Below are 13,356 nucleotides of genomic sequence, written 5' to 3' on the forward strand. Positions count from 1 at the left end.
AGATGCTGCCAGGGAGGGAACTTGGAACCTTCTGCTCTTCCCAGAGCAGCTCCATCCCCTAAGGGGAAGATCTCATAGTGCTCACATGGAGTCTCCCATTCAAATGCAACCAGGGCAGACCCTGCTTAGCTAAGGGGACAAGTCATGCTTGCTACCACAAGACCAGCTCTCCTCCCCTGGCTACCCTGTTGCAGGAACCTCGAGAGCCTCTGCACCATGGACCCCAGGATAGGGCCCAAGGACCTACGAACAGCCCTGCTGGATCAGGCCCAAGAAGGCCCATCTAGTCCAGCATCCTGTTTCCCGCAGTGGCCCACCAGATGCCTCCGGGAAGCCCACAGGCAAGAGGTGAGGGCATGCCCCGTCACCTGCTGTGGCTCCCCGGCAAGTGATATTCCATTGGTAGAGCATCAGCTTTTCAGAGAGCTCCAGGTTCAGTTGCTGCTGCCAGTCAGAGCTGTTGCCAGTCAGTGTAGACAACACTGACTCTGGAGAGTTGTTGCCAGTCAGAGTGGGCAGTACTGAGCTTGAGGGATCCATGGTCTGGCTTGCTATAAGGCGGTACAAGCATTGTTTATGGGGATGGGTCTATAGCCCTGCGGGAGAATGCCTCCTTTGCATGCAGAAGGTCCTCCGTTCAGGGGCGTATCTAGGGTGGGGCAGGCAGGGCACGTGCCCCGGGCGCCACTTGAAGGGGGGCGCCGTTCTTAAAAATAAATAAAAAAATTAAAAAATGGCTGCTGAAAACAAAATGGCCACCATGCATGCTCAAATGGGCTCTGTGAGGCCCTAGGTCATGCCAGGCCTTGCAGAGGCCGTTTGAGCATGCTCAGTGGCCATTTTGTTTTCAGTGGGCATTTAAATTAAAAAAGAAAAGAAAAACGGCCACCGCACATACTCAAATGGTCCCTGCGAGGCCCTCGAGGCCAGCAGGGGGAGGGGGGGACCTTTGCAGACCCCCTACACATGGCCTTTAGGAAGACCCCCTGAAGGGGCTGCAGGTAATTTCTTTAAAATATATATAATATGTCACTGTACACTTATTTAGTTGGGCACTAAGTACAGAGAATCGGGGATTGTGAATACTGAGCTGAAGCTTATGAGCTAGGATTGTATTCATTTGCTCTTACTTTGCTTCTTGTGTTAAGTGAGTTAAGAGTGATATCTTAATAATATGGCTATTAATGGTGAGTTTGTTTTTGAATCAGTGTGAAATCCTTAGTATTAAGGCCCACTGGGAGTTTCTTGCTCTCTTTCTCTCATTTTAACTGTCTTTATGAAATACTAGAATATATTCCAAGCAGCGACACAGTTTACTTTAATTATTTTCAGAGTATCTGGGAAAAGTCAAATTCTCCATTTATTTTTAAAACTTATGTAATAGTGATACTACAATGCCTAGCAGAGAATTAGACAGGCACTTCTCTTTAGTTTTCCAAGTACAGCTCCACATAGTATTTGGGTATTTCATGAGCCCCAGCATACTGAAATTTGTCATTTTCTAGCATTTTTTGGTCTGGCTGCATCTACTGCTAAATAGTTTTTGAACTGTTAAAAGATTAACAAGCTTGACTTGTATTTTCGAGCTGATATTATGGTAAAGTTATCTGAAAGATGGGTGTCAGATGCTTGGACAGGGGGTGCAATTTCAGTGCTTGCCCTAGGCGCTATTTTCCCTAGATACACCTCTGCCTCCGTTCAGTCCCTGGCAGCATCTCCTGCCGAAAAGAACTTGGGCAGGTCTGCTTTGCATGCAGCGGATCCCAGATCCCCGATCCCAGGCAGGCAGCATCTCCAGGCAGGGGTGGGAGACAGTGTGGACAATGCTAGGCTACATGGACCAAAGGACTGACTCAGCAGGAAACAGATTTATCAGGAGCATCTATAGCAGAACGGCCGAGTGCGTGCTCTAAATGCGGACTGCCCAAGGTTCTGTTTCAGGTCAGGCTGGGAAAGATGCCCATCAGAAACCCCGAGGAACTGCTGCTAGACCCAGAGCAGGTTTCTGTGGGCTATGGCTTCCTCCCACTGTGTTGTGTATTGTGACACGCTAGACCCCGATTCCACCCTTAGAGGAGGCTATATTAGACCCATTTGGAGCAGGGCCTCCTCTGTAGTGGCTCCAATGTTGTGAAACTCTTTATCAAGAGCGATCTGCTTCAGGGCTCATTCCCCCAGGGGCATCTGGTTGGCACTGTGGGAAACAGGATGTGGGGCAAGATGGCCTCTTGGCCTGATCTGGCAGGGCTCTTCTTAGCTGCAACTACATTGAACATCCATGTGCAGAGGCAGTATATCACGGAATACTATTTGTTGGGGAGCAATCGTTGGAGAGGGCTACTGCCTTCATCCCCTGCTTGTGGGCTCTCAAGAGACATCTGTGGGAAGCAGCATGTTGGACTAGGTGGAACTTGGGTCTGGACCAACAGGGCTCTTATGTTCTTGTTAGCCATGATTGTTAGGAACAAAACCTCTATGTTCAGAGGCAGTGTAGCTCTGACTCCTGGTTGCTGGGGACCAGGGGCTGGTGTGGGAAACAGATGCTGGCCTCGATGAACCTTTGGTCTGATCCGAAAGATTTCACTTGAACTTTAACCAGCAGATTCGGTGTTTTCTTTTGCATTTCCTAGAATCTCGAGGAAAGCTCGTTTCTACAACTACAAGCTCTCCCCCACCCCGGGCATTCCCCTTTGAACATACGCAAGGTACGATGAACTTGTGGGCGTTAGGGGAAAAGGAAACAATTTTAGGAAAAGGCTTGTTGTGCTGGAGAGAGAGAGAGAGAGAGACTTCAAGCATCTTCTTCTTCCTCCTCCTCCTCCTCCTCCCTCCTCCTCTCCCCTTTCTTCTTCTTCTTCTTCTTCTTCTTCTTCTTCTTCTTCTTCTTCTTCTTCTTCTTCTTCCTCCTCCTCCTCCTCCTCGTCTTCCTCCTCCTTCTTCCTCCTCTTCCTTCTTCTTCCTCCTCCTCCTCCTCCTCTTTCTTCCTCCTCCTCCTCCTCTTTCTTCTTCTTCTTCTTCTTCCTCCTCCTCCTTCTTCTTCCTCTTCTTCTTCTTCTTCTTCTTCCTCCTCCTCCTCCTCTTCTTCTTCCTCCTCCTCCTCCTCTTCCTCCTCCTTCTTCTTCCTCTTCTTCTTCTTCCTCCTCCTCCTCCTCTTCCTCCTTCTTCTTCCCCTTCTTCTTCTTCTTCCTCCTCCTCTTCTTCTTCCTCCTCCTCCTCCTTCCTCCTCCTCCTCCCTCCTCCTCCTCTTCCTCCTCCTCCTCCCTTCTTCCTCTTCCTCCTCCTCCTTCCTTCTTCCTCTTCCTCCTCTTTCTTCTTCTTCTTCCTCCTCCTCCTTCTTCTTCCTCCTCCTCCTGTTTCTCCTCCTCCTCCTCCTCCTCCTCCTTCTTCTTCCTCCTCCTCCTCCTCCCCCCCTCCTCCTCTTCTTCTTCCTCCTCCTCTTTCCTCCTCCTCCTCCTCCCTCCTCCTCCTCCTCCTCTTTCTTCCTCCTCCTCCTTCCTCTTCCTCCTCCTCCTCCTCCTCCTTCTTCCTCCTCTTTCTTCTTCCTCCTCCTCCTCCTTCCTCCTCCTCCCCCTCCCCCTCCCCCTCCTCCTCCTTCCTCCTCCTCCTCCTTCTTCCTCCTCCCCCTCCTTCTTCCTCCTCCTCCCCCTCCCCCTCCCCCTCCTCCTCCTCCTCCTCCTCCTCCTCTTCTTCTTGTGTCACAATGCTTCTGTTTACTGAGGCATGGAAGGCGCAGGGCTGACGAATTTCAGAAGTGTTTTGACTCGCCAGGCAGCTGGCTGCAAAGCAACACAAGAGCATGCAAGGAAATCTGGTGATTTCCTGTGGCAGCTGCTCTCGCAGAGATCTCCTCTGGTTGCTATACTGTGCACGCCAGAGATAGCAAGGCATAGGGGGCAGTGAAAGCGGTCATATGGCAAGGGATCGAAAAAAGGAGCCAGAACCTACAGGGGCCACATCGGGCTGGTTATAGGAACATAGGCAGCTGCCGAATCCCGAGTCAGACCCTTGGTCCATCTAGCTCACAATTGTCTGCCCAGACTGGCAGCGGCTTCTCCAAGCTTGAAGGCAGGAGTCTCTCTCTCTCGGCCCTCTCTTGGAGATGCTGCCAAGGACTGAACCTGGGACCTTCGGCATGCCAGGCAGATCCTCTCCCACTGAGCTACGACCCAGCCACATTGGCTCATCCTGGCATTATAAAATGTGCAAACCAGCCCTCAGCAGTGGCACTCTGCATGTGCTCAGAGGCATTCTCAGTTCCTAACGAAGGCATGAGAGAGATACCTCAGTGCTAGGAAGCCACGACGTCCTTTCTGGGCAATCAGTCCGTTGCCTGGCAACCGGACTATTTCTGACACAACGATTTGACTACCTAATTCCTGCCCTGTGTTGTGTGGAGTGAGTTCCGGTCTCTTGCAGAAGCGGGTTGCTGCGGTTTTTTCTGCCTGCACTCTAGGCTGAGCGCCTGGGGGCGAGGGAGAGAACCCTTTACCCCCCAAACACAGGAAGCTGCCTCCTACTGAGTCAGTCTCTTGGTCCATCTAACTCAATATTGTCCACACTGACTGGCAGCAACCCCTCCAAGATTTCAGGCTGGAGTTTTTCCCAGGCCCACCTGAAGATGCTGCCAGGGAGTGAACCTGCGACCATCGGCATGTAAACCAGACGGTCTGCCCCTGAGCTCCCCTTTCACCTCCTGGAAGTGAGAGAGGCTTAAACTAGGCATGCTGACCGTCTGTAACGTTGCCTCTGTTTAAATGAGAAGCAGACGGTCCTTGGTGAGGACAATTCCTGGAGATGTCCCATTTCACAATGGCTCAGGTTTCCTGGAAAACACAGAGCAGTCTCTCTCTTGCTTTTGAAGTAAATCAGATCCACCCCAGTTAACACTATCCTAGAGTTGAAGGGAGGCGATCTGGTCTTGTGGGAGCAAGCGTGACTTGTCCCCTTTGCTAAGCAGGGTCTGCCCTGGTTTGCATTTGAATGGGAGACTACCCCTGCTAACTGGGCAAAGAGGCACCTTTTACCGTGGTGATTCTCTTTACTGAGCAGGGGGAGAGTAACTGGCCCTATCCACCCCCAGCACAGTATCCCTCCAGTGTCTGTTGCTGGTGTCTATCTTATGTTTCGTTTTAGAATGTGAGCCCTTTGGGGACAGGGAGCCATCTTATTTGTTATTTCTCTTTGTAAACTGCCCTGAGCCATTTTTGGAAGGGCGGTATAGAAATCGAATTATTATTATTATTATTATTATTATTATTATTATTATTATTATTATTATTATTAGCACTGGAAGAGATTCCTCTTAGAGGATGGAGCCACTCTGAGAAGAGCATCTAGGTTCCAAGTTCCTTTCCTAGCATCTCCAAGATTGGGCTGAGAGAGACTCCTGCCTGCCACCTTGGAGAAGTCGCTGCCAGTCTGTGAAGACAATACTGAGCTAGATGGACCAAGGGTCTGACTCAGTATATGGCAGCTTCCTATGTTCCTATGAGTTTCCTTTCCCAAGCCTAGCTCGTGCCTAGCAGATCCTTTATGTGCAGAATGGTCCGTAACTGGGTGTAGCCACAAGGCAGCAGCTGGAGGCAAGAGCCTGGAGAAAGAGCTGTTGATCCAGCAAACGCCTGCTGCAAACAGAACGGCTGTGCGGGGGCCAGGAGGGAGGGAGTTCACCCGTGCAGACATGGTACATGTTTGTTGTGTGAATGACTGTACGTGCATATATTTTATCTGGGTATAGGCTTCCTGAAATGTATATAGAAATATAGGAAGAGATCTAGGAAGCTGCCTTATACTGAATCAGACCCTGCGCCCGTCTAGCTCAGTATCACCTGCACTGACTGGCAGCAGCTCTCCAAGGTTTTGACGCAGGAGTCTTTCCCAGCCGCCCTGCAGATACTGCCAGGGATTGAACCTGGGGCCGGCTGCATGCAAAGCAGATGTGCTCCCTCCCACTCAGCTATGCTCCGTCCCCCAGAAATGTACGAAGCTGCTTTATACTGAGTCAGGACATTGTTCTCTCCAGCTCAGGATTGTCCACACTGACAGGTCACACAGATTGTCCACACTGACAGGCAGCAGCTTCTCCAAAGTTTCAGGCAGGAATCTTTCCTGTCCCTACTGGGAGTCGTAGCCATGGATTCAACCTGGGGCCCTGAGCTATGCCAGAGAGGAAGTTTCCTACTCTACTTGGATGGGACATAAAAAGAATGGTATCTGCATGCAGATCTGTACACAGATCCTGCATATTGTACGCAGATGATGCATGCATTTTAGAGAACATGTGAATAGGGCTAAAGAGTCTGTTCATTTTGCGGCGTGTACATTGAAGAAATCCCCCGTGCATTGCACATTGATATTATATGGGCCTCCTTGCTTGGGTAATTTCTGCCACAGGCAGAAGGGTAGCAATAAATCCTCAATCCCTGGGGCTGAGCAGAAAGCAGAATCTTTTCTATCACCTAATAAAACTACCATCAGTTTGTACTTCAGTTTATAACCTGTCATTTTTAGAAACTGTTCCTGAGAAATTCCTGAGAAATACGACTGAAAATGTTTCAGAGGTTGGAGTCATGCTATCGTCGCTTCTTTCCCGCTATCCGCGCCCATCTAAACAGTACATGCCTGTCTAGGAGACAAGTGACTCAAAGGTCTGTCCACACAATTAAAAGAATGGTCTGGTCAACTTCAAATCCTAGATGTCCGAGGCACACAAGCTCCCCGTTTGTCGGTTGTACAAACCCCGAAATTTTGTGCGAACCTGGCATCGTGAATCATAGATGAGAACGTAAGATCAGCCCTGCCGTATCTGGGCCAAGCAGTGGTCCGTCTAATTTTGTTCATCTCTGTGCGGAATCAGTTTTGTTCTGGGCGGCAGGATCAAGGCAGAGTGTGCGCACCTGCATTTCGAGTGGGGCCTTCCGGATTCAACCTGAGCGAGACCTAAAATGGACTGAGCAGACATCAAAAACCTTGTGAGTGCATGCACGTGTGCACACCTTAGAGGGAACCGTAGGCCCAAGGCCTATCTAGTCCAGCCTCCTGTTTCCCACAGTGGCCCACCAGATGCCTCCGAGAAGCCTACATATGGTCTGACTCCGTATATGGCAGCTTCCTATGTTCCTGTGTTCCTATAATTTCCGGGTTCATGTGGCTAGAAACTGGGAGCATGCACTCCAAGCAAATCAAGGTTTTGACATGTAACCGACATTGCTTTTTATTATGTCAATCGGTCCAAAAAATTAACTGAAATTATTTTTGGCATATTTTGGTTCAGCACTGAGAGTTCGGGGGGCAGGGGCACAATGAACAATGATTGTTTTTTTAAAAAAAAAATTCAAAAAAATCATATTTTACTGTAATTATTTGAAATATCAAAAACACCCCAATCAAAGATGAGATCATTTTTAGAGCCCCTGGTGGCGCAGTGGTAAGAGCCCCTGGTGGCGCAGGTAAAGAGCCCCTGGTGGCGCAGTGGTAAAACTGCCGCCCTGTAACCAGAAGGTTACAAGTTCGATCCTGACCAGGGGCTCAAGGTTGACTCAGCCTTCCATCCTTCCGAGGTCGGTAAAATGAGTACCCAGAATGTTGGGGGGCAATATGCTAAAATCATTGTAAACCGCTTAGAGAGCTCCGGCTATAGAGCGGTATATAAATGTAAGTGCTATTGCTATTGCTATTTAGAACAGTCTCTAGGGGTGTTCAGAATGTCGCACTTTCCCGTTCCAGTATTGAACACACAATATCTGTCTAGACACAAATGTTTCTCCTGTGTCCTCATCCCTGGAATGATTATATGAGTTTAATCAGAAATATCGTGCTCCAAATAGTCTCCCGGGCTTCCCTCCGCCACACACCATGTTATCGTAATACAGAGTCTTGATGCTGTTGACAAATGTGATCATGTCTACATCTGCTTGTAATTATTCTTCTGCTGTATCTCCAAAAAGAAGAGCCTTTGAATCATTAGCGCTAAATGGTTTGGGCCCTGGATACTTGAGGGAACACCTGCTCCTAAGGGTTGCTGCCCGCTTGACGAGGTCATCTATCTATCTATCTATCTAGACCTCTTTGGCAACTTTTGTTGAAAAGTGGTATAGAAAAATCTGTCATGTCCCCATTCATATAATATGCAAAGCCTCAGTCCAGACGGAACATGCTCCAGCAGGGCCCTTGACCTCACAGGCATCAGGAGATGAGAAAACGCACACTTGCGAACAAGCCCTTATTCGAGTCACTACAGCAAGCCAGTTGCTACATAGGAACATAGGAAGCTGCCGTATACTGAGTCAGACCATTGGTCTAGCTAGCTCAGTATTGTCTTCACAGACTGGCAGCGGCTTCTCCAAGGCTGCAGGCAGGAGATTATCTCAGCTCTGTCTTGGAGATGCTGCCAGGGAGGGAACTGGGAACTTTCTGCTCTTCCCAGAGTGGCTCCATCCCCTAAGGGGAAGATCTTACAGTGCTCACCCATGTAGTCTCCCATTCAAATGCAACCAGGGCGGACCCTGCTTAGCTAAGGGGACAAGTCATACTTGCTACCACAAGACCAGCTCTCCTCTCTTGCTAGGCCAGACCTCCATGTAGCTGCCTGTGGGAGGTGTTGGAGAAAAATAACTCCCTTGCGGTTCTTTGGTAACCTCTAGGGAGTTATTTTTCGCCAGCATAGGTCATTGAGGTTTTGGTCCATGCCCGCCTCGAGGCAGGCGTGGACCAGAACCTCAAGGAATGTGTGGTGCTTTGGAACGGATCCCTAAGAGCTGCTGCTTCCCCACAGCGCGTTCAGATAAAACCTTAGTTAAGTGGTACAGACATTTTGTGTACCATTTTCTCTTAACCAAAGCTCAATCAGCGGAGCTCTTGAATCACAAAGATGGAGCCACTCTGCCATCTGCTGGTGGAAAAGAGGAAAGCGTTCTCTGGAAAGACTGTTCTAACTTAGAAGGGAATGAGCTGATTGAAACTCTCTCTCTCTCTGATCTGAGGTGGAACTTATTATCACACTTCCTCCACCTCCTACCTTGCTTTCCCCTTCACACACACACACACAAGCACAAAATGGGAGCTCACAAAGCCCAGCTACCAAACTGCCCCAAGCATAACTCTTCTTCCTGAACTAATAATTCTTTGACACGTCTGGGCTTGTCCCTGAATTTCGCACACAGTGCTTAAATGCCTTTGGGACCACATCCGCATTTGGGACCATGCCTGACTGCTAAGCGGCAGTCAGATGAGCAGCAGGACACACAAGGCGCAAGGCAATGGCTTAAATCAAATGTCTTTTATTGGTTTCTATTCCAAGGATATCGTACAGAAGGACCCAAGCAGAGGGTTTGTTCGTATAAAAAGATTTTGTTTTACAAAGTGAATCTTGAACAGCTGTTACAGTTGACCCCCAGTTCCCCCTTTTTGTGCTTTGCCCAATTTCCCCCAGTCCCTGAAAGCAAGAAGTGCTTTTGGGGAGTTTTGTGCATCCTGCAAAACAGACCATAATCTCACCTCCAAATGCTCCAACTGCCCTTGTTAACCATGGTCCCCATCCTGAATAAATCACAGTTCCTATTTTAGGGTGTGAATCCTTATCCACGGTTGGAGTAAATTTGTACCCCAGTGGCATATCTCTTGCACAACCTTGCATGTCAGTGATACTGCAACTTTGCCCTTTTCTAAGACATTGTCAACAGCAACTTTGCTAAACAATATATCCAGGATGTATCATTTCTTTCCATGAAAAAAGAAAATACTCCCTGGTAGAAAAAGTTAACAACAGAAAGGGCTCATTTGTATGCCAAAATGTAAGTAACTGAGACAAAAAATGACCCCACTGGATTTTTATTGCAAACAGAAATGACCCTGAAAGATATCCACTGCTTAAAGTATCCTCATGATCACCGGCCACAACAAGGTTTTGTGGATCTGTGTAATTAGCTATGTAACCATTGGAGGGGTGTGTGCGTGTGTTTATATCTGCATCTGCACTCTAGCACCACATGCATCTTAATGCTTGTGCATGAACACTAAGGTAGCATGGAGTCCATGGCCTCTGTTTCACACACTGCATCGGTATATTTGGAACTGTTGGTTACAGATGGTTAAAGATACAGATCCTCCTGTATCTTTAACCCGAGAAGAAATGCTTTTTAAAACTGGTGAAGGGCAGGCTTTATGCAGAGGAAATTAAGACAAACCTTCAGCCACGTCACCAGGGTGGAATGAGGAGAAGGATATCACAAGAGCATCCCCATTATAATATGTGATGTTAGAGGGCACACACCCTCTAGTTGAGAAGGCCTTTGATGCCACTTTGAAGGCCTGTCCAGGTTTTAATGCCATTGAGGGTTGTGTGGGAAGGTGCATTTCCAATGCGCCTTGACGGGGCGTCCCCTGTGAACAGGTGCGATGCCCTTGAATCACACTCCTGGCCCACCATCCACCCCTGCAGAGCAGTCTTCTTCCTGAGAGGGCCAGGCAGAGGCGTTTCTTTTTCTCTGTTAGCTGGGAGGATTCTGGGGAGACCGTTGCCAAAGGAGAACAAAGACGTCTCCTTGGAGTGAAGGAGGAAAGTCTCTGGTGGCCAACAGAGGACATTCCCAAGGCTGGCGTGAAAGACCCTCAGAAACGGTCCATGGGATGGACCATCAATCATCTTCTGGGTAGCTGCAGGTGGGGTGAGGGGAAAGACACTTTTGGGGAAGCACTGATAGGCTATCCATCCCAGCCAACCTACCATGACACTTGTGACCCAGTACCAAAGCCAGAACAGGGTTTGCTCAGGAAAGGCTGTATTCCGGGATGCTCTCCAACGATGCCCTTCCCCACTTTCTCTCCATGGCCTCAGACAGGGGTCTTTCCTCCTCACCTGCAACCTGCTCCTTGAAAACGGAAGACACTGTGGATGGAATCTGGGACTTCCTTCAGCATGCAAAGGAGGTGTTGTGCTACCCCTCAGTATAAACCTGGCTGTGCACAAGACAATTCAACACATAAGCAAAACTGGAGATGTCCATAAAAGTAAAATTGTGCTTTTATTTATTTTTTAAAAAATTTACAATCAGACACTGTCCTGCTGTGTTTTTGGGAAGCATGGATATCTTAAAAACAAAAACAGACGACAAAAAAAAAAAAAAGAGAGAACACCTTAGCTTATTATTATCATCCTTATTATTTTAACTTTTTCATTATATTAATAATATTAATTTTAGGCTGAAGTGTTTAGACTGGACTGCTTGCTTCCACACCTTCAGGGCTTCCACATGACCAGCTGAAGCTGCATGGTGGCTAATAATCACGAGATCAGCGTATATTGTGTGTGTGTGTGAAGGAATACGGCTGGTTTGTAAAGAAACTACCAGATCCTGCTCTGTTTTTCTGGCAGCTCTTCAGAGCCATCTCGGTTTCCAAATCAGTTATGTCAACAAGAGCCCACTGAGGAAAAAGGCTGTATAAAACACTATCCCCCCTTCCCTTCCCCGGAGATTGTCGTCTTTGGTGCAAAGAAAGCCAGCTATGGACAAGGGCAAAAATGCTCTAATGAGCATGCTATGTTTGAATAAGCCTTTCCCACCCCCACCCCACCCCAATAAAATCCTCAAAGGAGCCAAGGTTAGGCCAAGCAACACCCATGCTTTGGTAAGATTTCCATCTTCACTGATAATTTCCCTTCCCCAATTTTCTGGAAAAAAATTCAGCTGCCCTGTCCATTTTCCTTCTTTCTCTTTCTCTCTCTTTCCCTCTTTTCTCCACCGACAGGGCTTTCCCCCGCTTATGCTCTCTTCCGTCGGCCTTCTAGATTCCTAAAGCTGTACGGTCTCAGTTTCATCTCTGCAAACTGGATGGAGTACTCGTGACCCTTCCAATGGAACCAATTCACACCCTGAAAGAGACAAGCAGGAGAGGAAATATGGTGAATAGGGGTGACCCATCCCAGATGTTTCTTTGAGAGGGAGTAGCTAAGAGGCCAGATCTGAATCCAGGAGCTCATGCGTTTGCATGGTGGGTGAACGTTCTTCATTCTTGGTGGTTGATTTCCCTTGAGATTTCTAACCACCCTGCCAAGACGTGGCTATCTACATGGTACACAAGATTACCCAGTTGGAAGGCCTTCAAAAGAAATGAGTAAACTTTGTTTTTATGGAATTTTATTGTTTCCATCCTGTTGTTAATAGGAATGTGCGAATTGTTTTGAGGTCAAATCGATCCAACTCAAATCTAGTCGATTTGAGTGATTCAGCCTCAAAATGAATCTGCCCCATCACCCCAGGCCAAATTCAAACTCGAATTTAACCTCCCCAGAATCTATTCGAGATCTGACTTTCAAGTTTCCCTTATTCATTCACCCTGATTACCAGCTTCATTTTTTAAAAAAGAAAGAAAAAAAACTAAGATTTTAGGGGGGAAAACACCCTTGTAGAAGTGGAGTTGTGGTGCAAAATGTGCGGTCACTATTTTTGAAGTGTTTAGACTCTTTGGTGTGTAATGAATCCGCATAGGGATTAATTGTGAGGAAACTTCAGTACACACCAAAGTGTCTAAACTCTTCAAAAATAGTGACTGCACATTTTGCTCCATAACTCCACTTCTACAAGGGCTAGCCTTTTTAAAAAATGAAAGCTGGGAATCTGGGTTAGGGCTGCTTCAAATCCCCATTATTCCCTAAAGCGGAAATATACAAAATCACTAAAAACTTAAAAAAAAAAAAATCATTAAAAAACCAACCAGTACCCCACCACCTTGAAATTTGAGTGGTAGGTGGCACCCATTGCGGAACTACCCACCACCCCATGTTGGTGCCCCCTGGACCTTTACAAGTGGGTCAAATCAATTTGAATCCAAATCAAATGGAATCTAACTCAAATGGAATCGGAGCAGATTCAACTTCGCAGATTCGAGTTCGAATCGAATCTGATTCGATTCAACCTTGAATCAAATTGCAAAATCCGATTTGTGCACATCCCTAGTTGTTAAGCACCTGGGGTCTGAGGAGGAAGGGCGGTATATAAATATAAGAATAATAAACAACCTTGGCTTCGTAAGCCATGGTGTGTACTCCATTCTCCCCACTGTTGCTTTGAAATGGGATGCTCACCTGGCTGTGGCTGTTGTCTCCGTATCTGCCCATCAGGTTGACACGGTGACAGTTTTTGTACCAGAAGGCCCCTTTGTACGACAAGGCGCAATTCGTGATGGCGGAGTCGCTGTCCTTGTCAAACGTGGAAAACGGACGTCCGCTGTGGTAGGTCATGGAATCGCCTGCACGGCAGGATGGGTAAGCAAACAAACAGATAGTCAGTTTCCAGGTGGCTGAGGTTCTGCTCATGAAGAAACAGCAGAAACTCTGACATCCAACCCCGAGACTCGTCT

At 47.8% G+C, this 13,356-nt stretch overlaps 1 protein-coding gene across 5 annotated transcripts in view; it reads right to left on the reverse strand.

The window, feature by feature from the left end:
- Nucleotides 1-9,262: 9,262 nt before the first annotated feature.
- TNC (tenascin C) overlaps nt 9,263-13,356 on the reverse strand; it is a 72,699-nt gene continuing 68,605 nt past the window's right edge. For 4 of the 5 annotated variants that reach the window (XM_053282603.1, XM_053282606.1, XM_053282605.1 and 1 more), the window contains 2 exons: nt 13,082-13,245; nt 11,003-11,869 (listed from right to left, as the gene is read on the reverse strand). In XM_053282603.1, the coding sequence (XP_053138578.1) occupies nt 11,759-11,869; nt 13,082-13,245 (275 nt within the window). In that variant the 3' untranslated portion in view covers nt 11,003-11,758. Of the gene's footprint in view, nt 11,870-13,081; nt 13,246-13,356 lie in introns of all 5 variants that reach the window. The other variant, XM_053282607.1, reaches the window with a different exon arrangement.

Source organism: Hemicordylus capensis, chromosome 17 (genome assembly GCF_027244095.1).
Source record: "Hemicordylus capensis ecotype Gifberg chromosome 17, rHemCap1.1.pri, whole genome shotgun sequence".
NCBI lineage: Eukaryota > Metazoa > Chordata > Lepidosauria > Squamata > Cordylidae > Hemicordylus > Hemicordylus capensis.